The sequence below is a fragment of the Nelumbo nucifera genome, chromosome 1, assembly GCF_055504915.1.
Source record: "Nelumbo nucifera cultivar China Antique chromosome 1, China Antique-T2T, whole genome shotgun sequence".
NCBI lineage: Eukaryota > Viridiplantae > Streptophyta > Magnoliopsida > Proteales > Nelumbonaceae > Nelumbo > Nelumbo nucifera.
The window spans coordinates 174,002,225-174,025,256 of NC_142649.1; the positions used below are offsets into that span (position 1 = coordinate 174,002,225).

Genomic DNA, 23,032 nt, shown 5'->3' on the forward strand with positions numbered 1-23,032 from the left:
TGCAGTAATGACATTTGATTTAATCAAATCAACTAAATTTTTGTTATTGTTGCCATTGCTCGAGTTCTTCTTATTGAGTTTGCATTATGGTACCCAATGTCCTTGCTTTCTACATCTGTAATAAGTACCTTTCTTCTTGAAGTTGGGGTTAAAGATTTTCTTGAACTTCTTGCCTTGGTGGTTTTCTCTCCATTTTACCCTTCGGTTCTTTCATACTTTTTACCTATTTTATCTTCAATCAAATTTTCCTTCAAGGCCATTTCACTAAGTTCATCAGCACGTTCCTTTTCTCAGTTCTTTTCTTCAATTCTGATATAAACTACCAATTCTTGCAGTGTCATTTCCTTCTGCCTCTGTTTCAAATTCTTTTTTATAGTGCCTCCAAAATGCAAAGAGCTTCTCAATGAGTGCCCTAGTAATAAATTATTCTTGGAGTGTGATTCCTTCATTTTAAAGATCATTTATAATCATATGGTAATCATGAATTTGTGATGAGATAGACTTCTCAACAGTCATGGCAAAGGATAAGAAATTGCTAATGACATTTTTTTGTCCCCAACATTATCAATAATATATTTAATTTTAAGGACATTCCAAATTTCAACAATAGTAGGGTATAGTTAGTGATAGTGTGCGATCTAGAAGCTCCTAGCTAGAGGATGATCTGACCTTAGTCGTGTAGCGAGCTGGACCAAGCTGCAAGATAGAGGATTAGAGCACCTGGGGCAGTTAACCCGGCGAGGTCGCTCTGATGCTTAAGTCAGTACTGTGTTGTGATTGCGAGCTAGAATCTGAGTATTAGAGAGCTTGGATGCAAGTAATCGCACATACCTAGACCATGGAGGGGTTGATGCCTTTATTTAGTTGAGTTATTACAGGTTTCTCGGAACAGTTTCGAGATCTACAGCCTGAATGGACAAGATCTGTTCCTGCTTTAGTCGGGGAGTAACGTATCAGTCAATGAACTTCATTATCGCTGCTCAATTCAAACGGGAAGAAGATAAGGCTTGTCGTTATGCAGTATGATCCCACAATATCCGAAGTCTGCTGGGAAGCTACTGGGATTTATTACGTGTCACTTCGGTTCCTGGGCCCCGAACTCGATTAGCCACCGAGGTGGTATTATGCCGAGGTGACCTGTTGCCAAAGTGACTTTAAGCCGAGCTCCACATACCATTGACTAGGCTCCCCTTGTTGAGTTGTCATCCTACGTGCAGATTGTGTCCACGTGACTTTTATTTACTAAGTCGTGCCAAATTACTCCAAATCAATTGCCCCCCACTCCTCGTGGCAGGGGTCCTAACACAACGCGGGGGAGTTCATGACGAGCTTAGGTGAATTTGGCGCAAAATCTAGGTGATGTAGAGGGGGAGTCGCTGGTCGGACCTGTTTGACCATTCGGTTCAACTAGGAAGTAACCCAGATCGAGTACCCATTACGCGCGGACGTCAAGTCATTTATAGACTCCGCGGACGTCAAGTCGTTTATAGACTCTGCGGACGTCAAAACACACGCTAAATCGATTTCAACCTCGGGGAGTGTGCAACCAGTTTTCATAGGAGTTGTCGGGTCGTGTTGATCTTAACCGTTGATTCCCGGATATACTGGCTATAAATAGGGGCCAAAGGGCCCATTTTCTTCGTCACAAGTCTGCAAATCCACAATCTTTGAGGTTGCGCTCAAGTCTTCCAGTTCAGTATCAGCCTTTTCTGGGTCCAAGGTCGCCTCCTTTTCTTCGGTCTTCCTTTTGGTGAGTCCACCTTCCTTTGCTTTTTCTTTTTTATTTCGTTGTCCATTCCTTTAATATGTCTAGCCTTAGCTTAGATAGTCTTCTAGACGGGAGCAGCGAGTCCGTTGGGGCCGAAGTGGGTACCTCGACTCAGACCGTGGATCCTTGTCCTATCGAGGTGGTCACTTCAGGACAAGACGCGGTCCTCAATCCGCTCGAGGTGGACTCACCTCGGTGAGAGCGAGAGGCTTCTGGTAAATCAGCTTCCACCTCACACCGAGGTCAGTTTCCAGAAAACTTCGGCCCGTCGATAATGATGGCTCCTAGCCTTAGTAGCCCGATACAGACTCCCTAACAACCTTGTATACAACATCCCCTTAGGCAACTTTTCTTGGGATCATGATCTTCGAGGAGCAGCTCGTAGCCAGTCTGCGTCTTCAACTTCACCCTCTTATAGTCGAGATCGTTAAATTCTTTAGCATTACCATAGACCAGCTACACCCGAACTCTATCCGTAATATCGTAGGGACCATTTCTCTTTTCCATGATTACAACCATCCCCTTGACCTCGGCGTCTTCTCTTCGATCCTTTTCATTAAGAAAAACTCTTCCTGCATTCTGCCCGAGCACAGGCGAACTTACTACTTGTCTCCTCGTCCCGGGTACAAACTGTTGCACGAGCTCCCTAATAAGGTTCCGGCCTGTAAGAGGCGTTACTTTGTGGTCTACAACACCGAGAGGTGGCCCTTCCCAACTCACTAGAGGGCAGCCATCCAGGACCCCGGCGTTAGACTGGACCTGAAGACAAGGGAGGAGGTCCGATATTGGGTGGAGCTTGGCCTGAAGTTCGAAAACTTCGTAACCGAGGAAGTCACAACTGAGGCTGTCGTTCCTGAGCCCAAGCACCCACCAGTTGTCAAGCCGTAATCAATCTAGTCAAGGAGGACTCGGGCAAGGCCACCCCACCCCACATGCCCGAGGAGGCTATGTCTTCAAAGCCCGTCCCAATAACCGCTACTTCTTCGGGCAGCGATGCTCCAGTTCAAAGCATTTTGACTCTGAAGTCTGGCCTTTTCAAGAGCAAGGATGTGGTGTTCACTGAGGAGGTCGCTCGTTGGGCCAACTTGCCAGTTGCTCAACTCAGGGCCCGAGCGGCCACACACTGTATGGTGGTATGTTCTTGAACTTGTCTTTCAAATTGTATTGTACTTTGATTTTCCGTATACTGATACTCGTTTTCTTCTCTTGGCAGGTAAACTCCTCCATCCACGCCTTGGCTTATCAGTTCGAGGTGAGCCTAAAGCGGGCTCTCGAAAATGAGGAATCTTCCCAAAATGCCCACGCCGAACTGAACTTAGCTCGCAACGAAATCAACCAACTGAAGAATGACGCACAAGCTAAGAAGGAGTTGCTAACTCTACTAATGTTAGAGAAGAAGGAGCTCGAAGAGCGAGAAAAGGCATTGAAGAGGGAGGTCGAGAACCTCAAGGCCCACGTGAAGGAACGAACCAAACTACTGCTTCAGGCGACGGAGGAGCCCAAGATTAAGGCAGTTGAGGAGTACAAGTCCTCAGTGGAGCTTTGGGAAAGGTTGGTCGAGGCAGGGACAGCGGGTCACTGCAAGGGGTTCAAGCTCAGCAGGTGGTTAACCCAGCATGAATTTCCCCACCTTGACCTCAGTGCCATAACCACATCGAAGATACCCAAGGAGATGGCCATCAAAGCTGCCAAGGATCCAGACTCCAAAGCAGAGAGTGATGACGACCTGCATGATGACGAGGAAGAGGAGACCAGTGCTGCAGAGGACCGTATGGACACAGATCCTCCTGCCGAAGTCTCTAATAAGGATGAAGAGCCCCAAACAGATTGAAGCCTCTTTTCGTGGACCCCCCTCCTTTTGTAATGCTCAATGTTCTGAGCCTCCGAGCTCGGTTAATTGTAATCTTTCTCTTCTTCTCCTTTTTTTCTTTTTTTTTTGTACTTAAAGTTCTTTATCAATGAAATACAAGTGTTTTGTAATCTTTGTGTGCAAGTTTTTCTAAGTGTAGATTACTCCCGAGCTGGCAAGCTAAACCAAATAGGAGTGAACTTTTTTCTAAGTATAGATTACTCCCGAACTGGCAATCTCGACACTAGTAGGAATAATCTAACCGCCATTGTATGCCAGGGCGAACAAGCACTGTAGGGTACACATCCGACATGTCTGTACCTGGGTCACTTTGCTCATGCCAAAGTGACTGGGTTTTAAGCTGCCTACGCCGAAGAGGCAACTAGGACTTCTATCGTGCCAAGGTCTATTATCAACTCGGCACCATAGCCCTTAGGCTTCTGGGAGTGAATTATGGTCCTCTCTCCAGTTCGTCGTCTATTTGACCAGTTTGGTGATTTCATGAGTGACTTATACTTGGAGTTGTGGATTCATACATAGTATCTTCTTAAGTTGTCGATGTTCCATGCTCGAGGTACTAGCTTCCCTTCCAAAGTCTCGAGTTCATACGTGTCTTCCCTGTACACCCGTCTTATACGATACGGACCTTCCCAGTTCAGTCTGAACTTACCCATGCCAGGCTCAAGCACCATAACTTTCCGTAGGACTACATCGCCGACATGAAACTACCGCTTCTTGACCCTGGCGTTATAGTACCGAACTACTTTCTACTGGTATGCCATAGTTCGGATGTAGGCCAGGTCTCATACCTCATCTACAAGGTCCAGGTTGGTACGGAGCTCGTCATTATTTGCCTCCTCATCATAAGCCTCAAGTTGCAACGTGGGCACTTTGATTTCTGTTGGGATAACCACTTCTGTACCATATGTGAGGTTAAAGGGGGTATCACTTGTCACTGTCTTAATGGTAGTCTAGTAAGCCCAACGAACGCTGGGTAACTTGTCTGCCCACAACCCTTTAGCTCGTGCAAGATGAGCTTTCAGCCTGCGAAGGATGACTCTGTTCGTTACTTCGGCCTGTCCGTTTGCTTGTGGATGTGCTACCGAAGTGAAGTTCTACTGAATCTCCATCTCAATGCACCAGTTCTGGAATTTAATATCTTCAAATTTCTTCCTGTTATCCAAAATCAAGATTTTGGGGAGTCCGAAACGGCATACGATGTTTTTCCAAAAGAAATTTTGCACGTTCTGGGTTGTAATGCTTACTAGCGATTTGGCTTCCACCCACTTCGTGAAATAGTCTACCGCCACGACTAAGATGTTCCTCTGTCTGGTTGCCAGCGAAAATGGATCGAGGATGTCGATTCCCCACTGCACGAAGGGCCACGAGCTAGTAAGATACTTTAAATCGGTAGCAGGTTAATGGAGGATGTTGGCATGCCTTTGACATCTGTCACATTTCTTTACGAGTTCGAATGTGTCTGCTTTCATTGTGGGCCAATAGTAGCCCTGCCTTAATGCCTTTTGGGCAAGGGCCCTACCCCCCTGGTGTCCTCCACATAGACCTTCATGGATATCACAAAGTACAAGCTCAGCTTCTGTGGGTCGCAGACAATATAGGTAGGGGAGAGTGAATGATCTCCTATACAGCCGTTCGTCTATGAGGACGTATTTGGTCGATTGTCGCTCTACCCTCCGAGTTGCATTGCGTTCTGCAAGTAGGGTCCTGTGGAGCAGATAATCAACAAGCGGGTCAATCCATCTCGGTTCCGCTTGCAACACGGGAGAGGCCTCTTCTGCCCCCCTGAGAATGCTGGGACGAGGTAGGTCCTCTATGTACATAGTCCACATAGTGTTGTCGCTCGTACTTGCTAGTCATGACAGGGCATCAACCTCGGCATTCTCGGACCTCGGGATTTGCCTGATGAAGCAGGAGCGGAAGTTCGGAAGGACATCTCTGACTATGGTTAAGTAGGCTACCATGGTCGAGTCACGAGCTTCATAGTCACCATTAACTTTGTTAACTACCAGTTGAGAGTCACTGCAGACGATGAGGTGATTCGTTCCCATCTCCTTTGCTAAGTTGAGCCTTGTAATTGGCGCCTCATACTCCGCCTCGTTGTTCAATGCCTCGAATCCGAACTGGAGAGCATACTCCAGCTTCACCTTGCTCGAGTCATACAGTATCAATCCCGCTCCGCTTCCTCGCTGGTTAGACGAGCTATCGACAAGGAGGATCCAGGGCTCCTCATCCCAGGTCAGTACTTCTACGACCGGGACCAGTGCTGCACTGGTTGATGCCTTCGACGTGCAAGCGGGTTCAGCCAGTTCAGGGGTCGGTGCGCTGAACGTGTATTCTGCTACGAAGTCTGCCAAGACTTGGGCTTTTATCGCTGGTCGTGGCTCGAACCAGAGGTCGTATTCGCTGAGCTCGATGGACCACTTCGTCAGCCTCCCGAACACCTCGGGTTTAAGTAGAATGTACCTCAGAGGTCTATTCGTAAGGACAACAATGGTATGGGCTTGGAAGTAGGGGCGTAATTTTCGAGCTGCTACCACTAGCGCGTACACCAGCTTCTCGATGTCGGGGTATCGAAACCGGTCTACCTTCTTAATTAGTACAGAGCTGACTACCTCGTCACTCGCGGAGTGGTATAGCTTCAAGACATCACCTTCCTCAAGTCGGGTTAAAACTAAGGCAGTACTTAGATACCTTTTGAGCTCATCAAACGCAAATTGGCATTCTTTAGTCCATTCGAAAGTCTCATTCTTTTTTATGGCTTTAAAAAAGGGGAAGCATTGACCTGCCGACTTGGACATGAACTGGCTTAGGGCTGCTACCCGACCAGTCAGCCTCTAGACTTCTTTTATTTTCCGAGATGGACTCATGTCCATAATTGCCTTTATCTTTTCTGGGTTGGCTTCGATACCATGCCAATTGACTATGTAGCATAAAAATTTTCCCAAAGTGATTCCGAAAACACACATATTCGGATTTAATTTCATATTATATTTTCTTAAAATTTGAAAAATAACGTCTAAATCATTAATTAAAGATTCAGAGAACTTGGTCTTTACAACTATGTCATCAACATAACACTCCGCTTTATTTCCAATCAAAGGCTCAAAAATTTTATTTACAAGTCGCTAGAAGGTTGCTCCAGCGTTTTTCAAACCAGAAGGCATAACTTTATAACAGTATAGCCCTAGTTCAGTTACAAAGGTAGTTTTGTCTTGGTCAACCGTGTCCATCCTAATTTGATTATAGCCAGAGTAGGCCTCCATGAAACTTAACAACTCATGACCTGAGGTCGCATCTACCAGGCGATCAATTCTGGGTAGAGGAAAGCAATCCTTTGGGCAGGCTCTGTTTAGGTTCGTGTAGTCGACGCACATGCACCAATTGCCATTGGCTTTCTTTACGAGCACCGGGTTTGCGACCCAGCTCGGGTAATGGACCTCCCTGATGAAGTCTGCAACGAGGGGCTTCCCGACCACCTCATCAACTACCCTCCACCGTTCCGGGGCGAGGTTGCGTTTTCTTTGTCAGACTGACCTAACTAAAGGGTCCACATTCAGTTTGTTAGCTATGACACGAGGGTCAATTTCGAGCATTTCTGTCACAGACTAGGCAAAATCATCTAAATTGTCAAGTAGAAAACTTACTAGTTTATTTCGTAGCGGTTCGCTTATGAGTGCTCCGATCTAGATAGTCTTAGTCGGTTCCATCTCAGACACTAGTATGTGGATCGTCTCTTCCATCGGGGCAGCTCGCTCCTCGTTGTAGTTTGTCGGTCATTCCAGTTCGACATCCTCTATTATCTTTGCTTTTCTTTTAAGAGCAGCCATATAACACCTCTAGGACTCGAGTTGATCGCCTCGTACTACTCCCACTCTGTAATCCGTTGGGAACATCATCGCGAAGTAGTAGGTCGACACTACTGCGCATAAAACATGTGTAATAGGCCGACCTATGATTGCGTTGTACGAGGATGGAGTAGTGACCACCAAGAATGTGTGCTCAAACCGGACAATATTTGGTCACATGCCTGCTTCCACCGCTACTGTGACACGACTTATAGGCCTAACTTCTTCTCCGTTGAACACTACTAGTGGGGCGTCTACCGGCGTTAGGTCGCTCTATTATAATTGTAGCTTGTCAAAGGTTTCCTTGAAGAGGATATCTGCTAAACTACCTGAGTCCACCAAGATCCGTCTTACTTCAAAGTCATTGATAACCATCTTCACAACCAAGGCATCGTCATGAGGATATTGGATCCCGCGGGCGTCGTCCTCCGTAAAGTAGATCGGTTCTTCAATCCAAGGTCATTTGGGTAGGTTCTCTGCTTCGTGCTTTAGCTCTCGGAGTGATGTTCTCCCAGCCGCCATTGTGCACCCCGCTACAATAGATCCCCGGTGATCATATTAATCACTCCGCGGACCGATCTCTCTTCTAGTAGCGGGCAAGGTGGTTGTTCGTTCTGTCTGCTACTCTCTAGGGTGTCTTTTTTTCGGTCTCCTTATCGGTTCCCTTGTTCCTTTTCTTCGTGTAGAATGTACTTTTTCAAGTATCCACAACATATCAACTCTTCAATTTCATCGTGGAGGTTTCTACAGTTTTCTGTTCTGTGACCATGGTCCTAATGAAAGTGACAATAGACGTTCGGGTTCCTGGTCGTTGGGTCTCTGCGAAGTCTGGGTGGCCATCTGACGATAAGGGAATCCTTTATTGCCATTAGGATCTCTCCTCACTTCGTGTTCAAAGGAGTGTAGTTCGTCCTCTCCACTGGAGGGGTCCTAGAACGCCAACCCAACCTGTAGCTCCGCGAGGGGGATTTTCTTCTCGAGCTTGGGGATTTGCTTCTTCGCTTAGGGGGACTTACTTTTATTTCTTTTCTTGTTGTTGGTCCCCTCTTCCTCCCTCTTCCTTTTTCTCCTGGATGGTTGTTAGTTTTCTGGTTTATTTCCTCTTCGGTGCTATAAACTGGTCTGCCAATTGGAGGAATTCTGTGATGTTTTTTGGTTTGTTGGATACAACGTGCCACTTGAACTCTTTATAGGTGATGTCTTTACATGTTGCAATGAGACGTACTATGGGGTCAAGGTTTGGTATTTGTAGGCATGTCTCGTTGAAGCGTTTGATATAGATGTGGATTGACTCTCCCTCCTCTGCACCACGTTCAGAAGGCTCTCTTGTGACTTTGGGCACTTCTTACTAGTTATGAAGTGGGCTATGAACATGTCTGCGAACTACACCCAACTTCCGATGGAACCCAACGCCAGGTTTCTGTACCAGTCTGAGCAACTCCTTTGAACGTGGTGGAGAAATCCACACACATACAAGCCTCATCGGCCCCGGTGAGGTGCATTTGGGACTGGAATGTGTCCACATGATCATTGAGATCAAAGGACCCATCGTACTTGTCTAGTGATGGGACCTTGAAATCTTTCGGCATGGGGGCTGCTAGGAGCTCGGGTGTCAGGGGAGAAGGCCGGATCAAAAGAGCAGGCATTGTTCTTGCGGCCATCGAGCTCACCTCCTCTCTTTCCCGACCTTGGTCAACCAGATGGTTGGGCTTTGCTGTTGGATCATTTCTTGCTGATGAACGCGAGTCTTGCGACATCGCCGTTGCTTCTTTTTTGGTGGAGCGATATTTGTACTATCGGCCTCCGTGTTGTTAGGCACTTCGATCTTACTTCGAATAGTAGGGCGAGCTAGTTCAGAGATTCTTCTTGTCGCCTCCTCTTCGTCATGTGTTCAATGCTGGCTTCTAAGAGGAACCGAGGTGTCTCTTCTGGAGCCCGCACCTCGAACCTCGGATCGGTGCTCCACATGGGAAATTTGTCAACTGCACCTCTTGGGCTGGCTGGGTTCGGGTCTATTCCTCGGGCTTTCTCTTCGAGAGGCAGGGGGAGTACGTCGGTCACCTACAACACCCCGGGGCGGGGTGCGCCCCGAATTGGGGGCCAGTACTTGTGAAGTTCTCTCCCTGCAAGGCGGGGATTGGCGTTGGTTGTTCGCCGACTGGTTTGGTTACAGTGGCAGGAACTGCTACTGATACTGGTGATAAAAGTAATACTGCTAGAACTAATGAATCCGTTGCATTTGAATCTACATCGTTCGGACACTCTAGACGATGTCGCTGAACTGGGAGTGTCCAATCCCAGGGGGAATCGCGAAAGGCTCCGAGAATGTGGTGCTCACCTGGGGAAGCAAGATACTGACCTTTTGGGCAACGGGGGGTGCGAACAATGATGGGACTCTAGATACGATCAGAGGAATGGTGAACTGGCCGATTGTCACCGAGGGTCCTTGGGGAGTGACTATCTACTGCTTTTGCCCCCCAATGATGTTCATGTTATCCTTACCGTTGTGGCTGGAAAATGCCATTGAGGTTGAGATTGAGTTTGAAATTGTAAAAAAATTGGGATGACCTTTCAATCGTTTTTCCACATATGACGCCAATTGATAGTGCGCGATCTGGAAGCTCCTAGCTGGAGGATGATTTGAACCTTAGTCGTGTAGCGAGCTGGACCAAGCTGCAAGACAGAGGATTAGAGCACCCGGGGCAGTTAATCCGACGAGATTGCTCTGATGCTTAAGTCAGTACTGTATTGTGATTGCGAATTAGAATCTGAATGCTAGAGAGCTTGGATGCAAGTAATCGCGTGTACTTGGACCATGGAGGGGTTGATGTCTTTATATAGTTGAGTTATTGCAGGTTTCCAGGAACAGTTCCGAGATCTACAACCTGAATGGACGAGATCCGTTTCCACTTTAGTCGGGAGTAACATATCAATCAATGAACTTCATTATCACCACCCAATTCGGACGGGAAGAAGATAAGGCTTGTCATTATGCAGTATGATCCCGCAATATCTGAAGTTTGCTAGGAAACTAATGGAATTTATTACGAGACACTTTGGTTCCTAGGCCCCGAACTCAATTAGCCGCCGAGGTGACTTGTTGCCGAAGTGACTTTATGTTGAAGTAACTTTACGCCGAGCTCCGCATACCACTAAATAGGCTCCCCTTGCTGAATTGTCATCCTACGTGCAAATCGCGTCCACGTGGCTTTTATTTACTAGGTCGTGCCAAATTATTCATCATCAGTTGGTAAACATCAAACAGTTAGTTGGTCATAGAATTTAGTAGTGCATACTAATAGATCTTATTAGTGAGGGTCTAAGTTTGAATAACGCAAATTTAACATGTTCATATAGGTCCTTTGGTGGAGAATCATCAAGTACGTAGGCAACACCATGGATGTTTTTGTGTTTTTAGCATACAAAATGAGTTGCATCAATATGTTCAATTCTTGAGACATTAGGGATAACAATTCTAGTAGCATCCATTGGAGTAACGGAGCAAACACAAACAAAAAGGAGAACTAATTCTGCTTAAGTTATTGGAGAGTTAGAAGACTTATCGGCTGAGGTGTCTGTGTAACACTATTCTTAATCAAAAATTTGGTTCAACGTCACATGTGAAATAGAATTCCCAACCACTCCTAATAATAAACTCAACACTTTTCTTAATTTTTCCTCGTGGATTTCAAGCAAAGCTAAGGGAGAAAAGCGGGCTCAAAGAATGAAGGGAAACAACATTTTGAATTTTGGAAAAAGTCAAAATGGCATATGTGAGCATGCGACGTGTGGGTGTGTGCAATTAAGAGCAAAAAGACAAAAAGTTGAAAAAACAAAACTATCCTTCTAATAGGAACAAGCAAAGAAGATAAATGAGAAAAATAATAATTCTTCATGTTACATTCAACCGATTACAGCCTTTATTTATAAGGAGTTAGAGAGCCAAGGTCGGTTACCTAAGTTAGAATACAAAGAGGAAAAGTACAGCCAATTTTGGATAGGACTATCTCTCCTAGAATTAAGGAGAGTAATTTTGATAGAATACTAACATCCCCCCTCAAACTCAAGATGCTAATGTATCAATCATCTGAAGTTTGCTAAATAGAGCATGGAAGCGAAGAGGAGAGTGAGCTTTGGTAAATATATCGACAGACTGATCATGGGACGAGACAGGAACAAGGCGAATAGTACCCTCGAGCACATGATGACGAATAAAGTAACAATCAGTCTCAATATGCTTAGTGCGTTCATGGAATACATCATTGTGGACAATCTGTATGGCACTACGATTGTCACAGTAAAGTGAGGTGGCAGATGAATGAGTAAGTCCCATGTCATGGAGTAACCAGCGTAACCATAACAACTCGGAGGTAGTGTCAACAAGAGCTCGATAGTCAGCTTCGGTACTGGAACGAGAGACAACCGCTTGCTTCTTACTATGCCAAAATATAAGAAAATCTCTAAAAAAGAAGCAATAACCAATAGTGGAGTGTCTATCAGTAGGATCACCGACCTAATCAGCATCAGAGTATGCGATCAACTGAAGAGATGAAGAACTGGAGTAGTGAAGTCCATGAAACAAAGTGCCCTTGACATAACGGATGATACGAAGCACAGCAACATAATGAGTAGTGCGAGGGGCAAACATGAACTGACTTACAATATGAACAACATACGCAATATCAGGACGAGTAACAGTAAGGTATACAAGATTGCCAATTAGTTGCCGATATAAGGTGCAATCACTAAGAGGAGTACCGTCAATGGCTGTAAAATGGGCATTAGGCTCAATCGGAGTGGTAACAGTCTTAGTATCAGTGAGTCTTGCGCGAGAAATAAGATCAGTAGCATACTTGGCCTGAGACAGATAATATCTCGATTGATTGAAGGAGACCTCAACGCCTAGGAAATAATTGAGGCAATCAAGATCTTTCATTTCAAACTGTTTGCTAAGGAAAGTCTTAAAAGCGAAAATGCCCTGCAAATCAACGCCAATAATGATCATGTCATCCACATAAAGGAGAATGACACAACCCTGAGAGGTCTTACGAATGAACAAAGCATGATCATAAGTGCTAGATTTAAAACCACATTGACAAACAGTAGAGTTGAATTTGGAGAATCATGCTCGATGCGCCTGCTTAAGTCCATATAGAGCCTTACGGATATGGCAAACCTTATTAGGGAGATGATCATAACCAAGAGGGGGCTGCATATAAATCTCTTCAGAAAGATCGCTATTGAGAAAAGCATTCTTAACATCCATCTAAAATAGTTGCCAGTGCTTAGCTGCAGCAATTGCAATAAGACAACGAATAGAGGTGAGACGGGCAACCGAGGCAAAAGTCTCCTCATAATCAATGTCATACTCCTGTGTAAACCCTTTTGCTACCAATCTAGTTTTATATCTCTCAACTGAACTATCTGCCCGGGTCTTGATTTTGTAGATCCATTTACAATCAATTGCAGATTTATCTGGAGGTAGGTCAACTAAATCCTAAGTATGAGTGCTTGTAAGAGCTTGAATTTCTTCCACCATTGCTTTCTGCCATAAAGGGTCAGTACTAGCCTCGCGATAGGTGCAAGGCTCGTATAAAGATACAATGGTAAAATAACAATGAAAATCATGAACGGAAGGTTTAGTGACCCTACCAGAACGACAGAAAGGAGCATCAGAACGGTCAGAGTCGAACTCATCAGGAGCAATTAAGGGCTCAAAAGAAGGTAGAGCTGGAGGATCCATAGCAAGGTAGATGCAGTCAGAGAGGTTGCAGGTTGCGCAGTACTGTTAGAGCTATCAGAGGAAGAATTAATCAGACCTACAGGTAAATCATCAGGAAAAAGCGAAATAGTAGGATCAGAAAAAAAAGTGAAAAAGTCGTGGTAACTCGAAATGGGGAAAGACTTGAAAACATTTTATGTTCCCAAAAGGTAACATGACGAGATATGCGAAGTCGTTGGGAAAGAGGATCCCAACATCGATATCCTTTATGTTCAATACCATACCCGAGAAAATAACATAGACGTGTTTTTTGTTTCAATTTAGTATGCTCATGAGGTTGTAATAGAACAAAACAAGCACAACCAAAGACACGAAGAGACTGGTAATCAAGGCAATGGCCATACAATCGTTTACAAAGAGAAATGTTACCAATAATAGAAGGAATGCGATTGATGGTATAAACCGCAGTGAGGGCTGCTTCCCCCCAAAATCGTTCAGGACAAGAGAAAGAGATTAAGAGAACTCGAACAGTATCAAGAATATGCCTATGTTTTCGTTCTGCACGCCCATTTTGTTGAGAGGTACCGGGATAAGATTTATGAATGATAGTTTCACTTTGTGAAAGAAATTGGATAAGGATAGAATCTCTATATTCCATGGCATTATCAGTGCGAAAAATTTTGATGATAGAAAAAAACTGAGTTTTGATCATGGTGGCAAATTGAATATAAATTGCAGGTAATTCAGATTTATTACGCATAGGATAAATCCATGTATATCGAGAGAAATCATCAATAAAGATCACAAAATAATGCGAACCACCCATGGTATTATGAGGCGAAGGTCCCCAAATATCATAATGAATAAGATCAAACGGTGCAGAAAAAACAGAATTACTTATATTAAAAGGCAAAGCATGATGTTTTGAGAGAGGACATGAAACACAATCAACGTGGGTTGTTTTAACAGGATTCAAACATCCATTAGAAATTAAAAATCATAATTTAAATGTAGAAATGTGACCAAGGCGAGAATGCCAGACACTAGAGATGACGGCAGCAACAAGAGATGGTAATTGAAGAGATGATAGCTCAAACAGTCTACCAACCTTACGGCCTGTCCCAATGATCTTCCCTGTCCGTGGATCCTGCACAGTACAACCACGACTTGATAAATGTATTTCAAAATCAAGTTCACATAATTGTCCAATAGATATAAGATTTAAAGATAATTGAGGTACCAAAAAAGTGTTAGGAAGTGACAAACGAGATGTTGAAATAGTTCCTACACTTGTGACAGTTAAGGTAGAACTATCGGCAGTATGAATAATTGGTGCAATAGAATGATTTGACTTGGAAGTAAACAGGGATGAGTTGGATGTCATATGATTGCAACAGGCAGAATCAAAATACCATGATGAGGTAGTGCCTGGAGTGACGGACAAGACTGTATTAGAAGGCATACCAGAATCAGGTTAGAACTGGTGAATGAGAGCTTGGAGATCTCTAAGAGAGAATTTTGGAGAGGTGTTAGTAGAAGAATCATTTGTGGCAACAGTTGCAGTAGAACTCGAAGCCTGAGAACTCATGGATGAAGACTTCTGTCCAAACGCCTTTTTGGCTTGCAAGCGACGACACTCCAAAATAGTATGACCAATAATTACAAAAAATCCGTTTTGAAGATTTATATGAAGTTGAAGAAGTAGCAGACGTACCCGGAGTATCAAGAACATTAGTAGATAATAAGGATCATTCATCTCGAAGTGTTTTTAGTCGAGTTTCTTCAGAGAGCAAATCTTTGATTACAACTTCAAGGGAAGGCAATGGGCTACAATGAAGTAGAGTACCACTAATAGGTTCGTACTCATCCCTGAGAGTCATCAGAAGATGCCAAACACATTTGCGATCGACGAAGCTTAGAATAAGTAGTAGCTGCAGAGGTACTATCCCATTCAGGTTCACACTGTGCTAACTGATCCCAAAGAACTTGTAACTCAGAGACATAACTGTGAATGGTCTGTTCAGGCTGCTGCTTCATACGGTGAAGACATCTATAGACCTGAAACTGATGCACATCATCAGAAATAGAATAACGAGCTTGTAAGAAATCCCATACCTCTTTAGGAGTCATATCTACGAAATTCCAACTTGATGCTTGCAATACAAGTATTGCGAAACCAGGTCAATATTTGATGATTTTTCCCATTCTATCTTTCTACTCATTCAGCAAACTTATCTTCTGTTTCATCAGCAACTTTAGTAGGTTTAGGAACCTCACCAGTCACATATCGCCATAAAAGGCGGCCCTTGAGAAAACTGCACATCTCTTGGGACCATAAATCATAATTTGAGTCATCAAAGGTAACAGTGATGGGATGAGAGATATGTTGAGTAACTTCAAATGAATCCATGAGAAGAAACACAGATCTTCGGAGCAACACAAATCACAAAAAAAACTGGTTGTGGTGGTTGTGGTAGACATGTCGGGAAGGTGATGGATCCATACGCTTGCTCTCTATCCCTCACTAATGCCGCAGGAGAATGCTGTAACTCTCGATCTCCAGAACGGCGGGGCTGAGAACGGAAGCACCAAGACCGTACACACTTTCAAAACAGCTTGTGTCTGGAAAACTATTTGTTGGACAGAAACTTTGGATCTGGGGAACAAGTTTATGTAGCTAGTGCATGAATGCAGATGGCACAGAATTTCGGAAGAGGCGATTCCGAAGAGCACCGATGACGCCTTACGACTGGCCGGCAATGGCTATCTAGAACCCTGTTGAAGCAAGAAGGAATGAGTCGTCTGTGTTTCGCAAGGGTCTTCCTGCTCTGCCGCCCGATACAGAGGTAAGCAAAGAACTAAAGCTTGGATCCTCCGTCTTCCAAGTCTGCAACCAGACTGACGACTCCGTCTGGTACAGAGGTAAGCAGAGAACTGAAGCTTGGATCCTCCGTCTTCCAAGTCTGCGACCAGACCGACGACTCCTCTGCTCCGGTTGGCTGCGGAATAGGCTTGGATCCTCTATCCTCCGTCTTCCAAGTCTGTGACCAAACCAACGACTCCTCTGCTTCGATTGACTGCGGAACATGCTTGATGACAAGGAGGGAGTAGACGATATTGAAGATCTAAATTACTCAGTTCCTTACTGGTCCAACAACTTGGATCACGACGTTGACGAGCAAGAGGCCTGTGTTCATATCGGCGATGGAGATAGGCTATGATACCATGATAGGAACAAGCAAAGTAGACAAATGAGAAAAATAATAATTCTTCCTGTTACATTCAACCGATTACAACCTTTATTTATAAGGAGCTGAGCCAAGGTCGGCTACCTAAGTTAGAATACCAATTTTGGATAGGACTATCTCTCCTAGAATTAAGGAGAGTAATTTTGATAGAATACTAACACCTTCCTAAACTTTTGAATCACACACCTAAAAACTATACCAAAATCTTCCCTTCATTCAAACTCCCCTCAAACGGTTTCGCAACCAAGTAGTGCAAACTAAACCTATATAGTTTGTGTAGGCCTTGATTTTCAGACAAGGAATAATGGAGGAACACCAAGACCAAGGACCTCGAGCCTTTGAATTAAGAAGTGAACAGTTTGAACTTTGATGTTGAAGGGGCTAGAACCATCGATTGCTCAAGGGCTAGGAGTAGATCAAAAAGGATAATAGGTCGAATTAGTAAGAAAAGATTTAAGTGTTCATAATTTAAGGATAATATGTCATTAAACAGAACAGTGAAATAGGATTCATGTAGCTGACCCTGTATAATTGGGATAAAGCTTAGATGATGATGAATCCTTGGATATCCTACAGGTTTTCTGTATTGGGGCCTTGAGGGTAAGCTGTGTTAGGCATTCTGTATTTCTACTCTTCGCACTCCTAGACTGGGTGGGTGTTCTTTGTACTCTGTTTCTTTCAGCAATTCTAAGAATACTTTCTCAGAATAATTGGTAGGAGGAATGTACCACTCTGCACCTTCATTTGAAACATAATGTGGTCAAGCCTCTGCCGGCTGGTTTTAGCAAACTTTTGACATTTATGACCTACACCAAAACAAAGGCAAATAGTATAGAGATGGATAATAATACTTAGAAATAAAAACATAAATAGAACTTATTAGATCATGAAGTGAAGAAGAAGCAAATTAGCCCCTCAGATGTCAGAACTTGAGTTTGAAAGTGAATGGCATCCTGTCCGAGAAAGGTGGATCAGAATATTTTCCAGCCAGTATTTGAGAAGAGACATATTGATTTGCAGCCTCAGTGTAGTGGACTCCATCCCAATTTACATATTTAGTTGTATCATTGCAACCTTTGGCTGTAACTGAGCTCCCATTCAAGGTCTTCGTCTGGCCACAGAGGATCCGATTGTCATAGTTCAATGGTGCACCTCCGTACCCACAGCAAGCCATTATGGGTTGTTCAAACCCTGAAAATTGTCAATTTTACACGATCAAAGGTCTCTAATTTTGGAACATTACTGATAAAAAGAATAATTGAGCTCGAGACTTGACCAGTTGACCCCTAGCTCTTTTACAAAAGTTGTCACTTTCTCAACTTTCTAGCAGTATTACCAATATTTGATTGAGAATTCTCAGGGCCCAATTTCCTTGAAGAAGCAAAATATCTAGCAGGAGATTGTATGTGTTAATATTAAAGAAAAAAACTGCTAGAGTCCTAGACCATCACAACATTTGAATCTCTTTTAATTTACTGAATTAGGGTGAAGGCAAGCTCAACATTCTTGCTGGTAGATAACCCTCCTTATACAAAAAGAAGCTCATTTCTGAAACAACTCAAAAAGCCATTTGACAATCCAGGCAAGTACACAATCATTGTCTTAACAGAGAAACCAATAATCATAAATATGTGCATGTTGTGTGAGTGTGAAACACAGATTTATAAATGATACTGTACTTACCGTATTGAGAATGATTGGCGATAAGGTTGGCCTTTATTGAGTAAATATCAACATAAATGACATTTGTATCTGGAAATTGACCCTGTAGTTTTTTACAGAGAGCATGAAGCTGCAAATTGAAAAGATTAGCAGCATGATTAAGAGAGCTAACACATCCTAGCCCATCAAGCTCAGATGGATCTTTTCCAAATATGGCAACATTTCGAGCTACACATCCTAGAGGACCGGTATTATGAATCCAAAACCTCCTTGCCCCTTGGTCATATAACCTCTGAAAGAAGAACAAAAAGTGAGAGCACATTCGGAAACTTTGCATTCAATTACTTGATCATATAACTACATTAATATGGATTGAGAAATTTGGGGACAAATTTTATTTGAAATGAAGGGATAAGGCTTTATACATTAAGGAAAAGTTCACCTTACCATAATTCCAGCTTCAAACTCCGACAAAATGGTTGGAATTGAAGCAATGACTTGATCCTCAGTCTTAGAATAAAATTCCCTATTAAGATCGTTCTGGCCTATGTCAAACATGTAAAGCCCCTGATCGAAATATTTTTTCTGGGGAAGGTATTTGTTTAGCTCCTTGCCTACAATCAATTCAAGAATGTGACTGTCAATGAACTTTTATAGTTGTAGCAAAACTCAAGTGCGAGATTCAAGAGCAGATGCATGGTGTCGAATAGATTTCATTATTGTAAAGTTTTAAATATTCCAGTATATTTGGAGTGTATTTTCTCTTGGAGATGTCTGATACTAGCATCATTATTTCACTGGGGCGAAACAGAATGATATTCCATTCTTAACTTCTTCAAAAGCTGGATTCTTTTATTATTTACCATAGAAGTCATCTCTAAGCATACTGTACAGCTTTCATATCGTAGTTATTATACAAGTATTTACCAAGTTTTTTTTGGTCCATAGAAGTATCAATGTTTGATATAAATGATAGATTTGATTGCTTTTTTCTGTGTTTTTAGGACAGGGCAACTATATGTGTGTTTCATTTTGGGATTTTTTATTTGACATTTTGACTAGAGAAACTAAGCTAAGTTCAATTTATGATTTAAAAACATGCTTTAAATGTAAAATGGGACCCACATTATTGCAAGTTATTTTGAGTGGGACCTACTATCCATGTGCCAGGTCATAAAATCTTTGACCTGGGTTTTTTATTTGACTTAAGAAACTACATTAGAGTTGATTTGTAATTTAAAGGATATGAGCTATATTGCTAATCTGAACTAAAAGAAACATCACATTTTATGATCTAGATTGGTAGCTTGGTACCCACATCATTATATATGCATTTTTTACTTGAATTAAAACTTATTTAACCCCTTTCTGAGAGAGAGGCTTAACCATGTTTGTGAAGGAGATCATTGTTCTGGTTATCAGCAGCAACCAGACAACTCCAAAAAACCATATTAAGAAAACCAAGTAAACAAATCATACCTTTAGACAGCAAGTCAAGAACACGAGCTTTGAATTGAAGGAATTGAGTCACCTGAACCTCAAATGAAAATGGACTGATAGCCGACGTTACTGTTTGTGGGAGTATAGTAGAGCCCGCAGCTGCAAAATTACAGCCCCTCCTGAAAGATGGTGCTCCGACAGAGTCCAAGTAGGCATTTAGAGACGGTAGGTTCATTGCATCCACTACATCAAAAATTCAAAATACAAAGCAATAATAAACAGTTAAAGTAGATTGAACTATTTTATGTTTTTGCAGGGAAAACAGTAGGAAGGTTTGCCATGTATGATCATAAATTACAAGTGAATGTATGAAAGCTATTAGTGATTTCATTTGCGTAAAACGAATAGATAATTCCCCCAAAAAAAGGCCATAATCCAATGTATTACACACTGTTTAGATTTAGACTAGTACAAAACCTGCAATACAGTTGGAGAGAAATTACTTAGGAAATCAATGATGAGGCGGCCATCGCAGAATCGACCAGACGGCTTGAGGAAGTAGGTCTGTCCGTTAGGTGGGTTAAGAGGGTTCCCGATCCCTGCTGCAATAAGCCCACCCGTGTCGGAGTTGGAATCTCCAAAGTTGAACACAGCCGGATATTTGAAATCAATAGCCAATCCGAGGGGCGAAAACAAGAAGAAAGCTGAAGCTAGCAACGGAAGAGAGATCCCCAGAACCATGTCCAGTACTGTAAGTAACACGACTGTGAGTCTCTGCTCTTCTCCTTGCAAGTAGCCGCCGCATGTACTGAAAAAGTGAGCAACTACCTTATAAGAAAGGTCGCAAGAGCATGATGGGGACCCGAACTCCGATTTTCAGTGCAACTGCGGGGTGGCAGGGGCTAATGAGTGTAGAAAAATAAATCTTAAAATTATATTGTCACAGTAAATTAAATTACAAATAGTGAGCAATTAATTGTGGATTGCAAAAATACGTTTTTGAAAGAAATTAATTAAATATTTGGAAATGGCGTAATAAGCAATGCCCATATGAATTTAAAGAGAGAAACATTAAGTTGTAAGGTTTCGACCCATATGCTTCTTACAAAATTAAAACAAAAACAAAACTCGTTCTTTACAAAAACATGGTGAGCTATTTGAATCGCTTTGTATAGCAGACATGCTCTTCAATGGACAAGATCAATAAAAACCAAAACCTGTTCAATAAGGGAAAATAAATTATTAAAACAACTTATAAGGGAAAAGATTATAGAAAAATAAAGGAAATTTGTGGAGTTCTTGCTTTTTTGTTAAAGGAAAGATAAAAGAAAGAAATGACATTTGATAAAAAACTATAGATTCTCACAACTAAGAAACAACTTTCCCAATTCTTATTTCTTTGAAAAAATCTATAGGTAATTTTATTTCATTTGGGAGGAAAGGACTCAAAAGGTCCATTGATTTTCATTTGGCTATTCTCTTTTCACTGGAAATTCTCAGACAATTACCATACCATGTCGTCGTCATTGGGCAAAACATCAGTCCCAACAAGATTACATACAGGGTGAGCTTAATTATCACTATCTGGAAAATTTCCCTGCTTGATGAAGATGGTCATGATTAATCACATAAAGTTGGAATGACTAATCAAGGAAATGAAAAAATTAAAGAACCAAGTATTAACCCTAAAAAGGAAAACTAAACAGCAGTAATAATTGCACTTTAAAGTTGCAATGACTCATTACGACGAGAGTGGAAGAATACACCTAATTAAAACAAGAAGACTTAAAAATTAACAAGAAAACAGCATGTAAAATGCAGGAAAATCTTTTTAATTAGCTCAACGCACCATTGATCCATCTAAAAGAAGTCTACAAGAACATACATAATTACAGCAAGTGCGGAAAGAACATACATAATTATAGCAATTGTAGAAGAATATACTAAATTCAGATATTACAAAATAAATTCAAAAAAGTGAACAAATAAACAATTTGTAAATGACGATCAATGAGGTCCATGTTATACAGTACTGCTGGGTTGCAGTTTGGAGGTCGTTGTCAAGGCGTCTGAACCAAAAAACAAGGATAGTTGGTTGGTTTCAAGGGCTTATGAATACTTAACAACAGAAATCCATCGGTTCACTGGGGAATCAATAAATTAAGTAAATCAAATTAAAAATCGATTGACTGGGCTAAGTCAAGGGATTGATGATCGAGCCGAGACTGAGCAACTCGAGTTGCACTAATAAGATAATTAGAAAGTAGCAGAAGAATGGTAGAGACCCACGATCTCACATGAGATCGAAACCACTCACCAGAACCACAATGCCCACCCATACCTTAGCTGGCAAAAGTAAGGAGGAATGGCAGAAGCAGAGCCACCACTCACCAGAACCATGATAGTAGCCACCCATTCATTTTGTTTTTACCACTTCGCTCTCACCCCCTACTCACTGATCGAAGCTCAGGGTTTTTGAGAGAGGCGAAGATGATTGAGAAGAATGGTGAGTATGGGGTCAGAGCATTGCATTGCACGTTAGGGACAAAGAGTAGATGGCAGAGACCCACAACAGCCAATGCATGAAGAGTCCCCTTCTCCAGCAACCGGTGAACAAAAAAACCTTCGAAGTAGGCAAACAACCAGTGAACAAAAACTACAGTAGCAGCCGGAAGCCCAAAAACCCTCTCCGCAACACCCCAGTAGCAAATGGAACCCCAAAAACCCTCTTCGCATTCCGCAACACCCAACCCTCGAAAACCCTCTCCGGCAACACCCCAGCAGCAGATGGAAGCCCCAAAACCCCCTCTGCAACTCAAAAAACCTTGACGAGATAGAAGCACAATAACTCTCTCCACAACCCACATTAGATGTTGCTTGTTTTTATCTTATTCTATTGTTTATCAAATTAATTTATTATTAAATTAGGATTAATTTATCTTATTTTTAACAAGATAAAATTTGAAGTCTCCTTATTCAGCAAGGGGATTTCTTAAGATTATGACTCTTCTAACCTCCTATTTAAGGAGACATCGTTATTGAATATGAAGATATCGAAAATTTCAGTCAAGAAAAAGAACAAAAGAGAATTGGTGATCTCTTGAATAAATCACCTTTTAGGATGGCAAGATAAATTCTTCAAAAAAATTGAAGAACAAGAAGAAACAGGGGTTTTCCTCGTAGACTGACCTGTGACAAGATCCTATCTCAAACCCATAACAAAAACAATAAGAAGACACGGAGTGAGAGTGGGAAGAGAAACAAAAGTGAGGAAAACGATGAAACCAGAAAAGAAGTAGAAAAGAAAAAAAAAAGTGGAAAGAAAAAGTGGTTCAAAGAAAAAAAAGGAGAGAAGGAAAAAGAGACGGAAAGTAAGACAAGGGAAGTGGTTTGATAGAACGAAGGAGACAGAGATGCTTGGAGAAGTGTCGTAACTCGTATCATGCAACGAAGAAGAATGGGCACGTGAAAGGGTTT

The 23,032-nt window shown here is 42.4% G+C and overlaps 1 protein-coding gene across 18 annotated transcripts; it reads right to left on the reverse strand.

Moving 5' to 3' along the window:
• Window positions 1-1,745: 1,745 nt before the first annotated feature.
• Window positions 1,746-22,917, reverse strand: LOC104596373 (GDSL esterase/lipase At1g54790-like). 18 transcript variants are annotated; one of them, XR_016080675.1, is made up of 7 exons: window positions 22,669-22,915; window positions 20,059-20,440; window positions 19,595-19,798; window positions 18,563-18,729; window positions 18,137-18,407; window positions 17,182-17,644; window positions 14,083-14,352 (listed from the first exon to the last, which is right to left on the reverse strand). XR_016080675.1 is itself a non-coding variant. In XM_088895316.1 (7 exons), exons 3-7 carry the CDS (start codon window positions 20,294-20,296, stop codon window positions 17,376-17,378), a joined length of 1,149 nt encoding a protein of 382 aa, XP_088751442.1. In that variant the 5' UTR covers window positions 20,297-20,304; window positions 20,384-20,440; window positions 22,745-22,917; the 3' UTR covers window positions 17,233-17,375. The 18 variants fall into 18 exon arrangements, 14 of the variants coding, with proteins under 14 accessions (XP_088751445.1, XP_088751442.1, XP_010255791.2 ...); XM_088895316.1 differs by lacking the exon at window positions 14,083-14,352 and having other exon boundaries at window positions 17,233-17,644; window positions 20,059-20,304; window positions 20,384-20,440; window positions 22,745-22,917; XM_010257489.3 differs by lacking the exon at window positions 14,083-14,352 and having other exon boundaries at window positions 17,233-17,644; window positions 20,059-20,304; window positions 20,384-20,440; window positions 22,669-22,917.
• Between the last annotated feature and the right edge of the window lie 115 nt (window positions 22,918-23,032).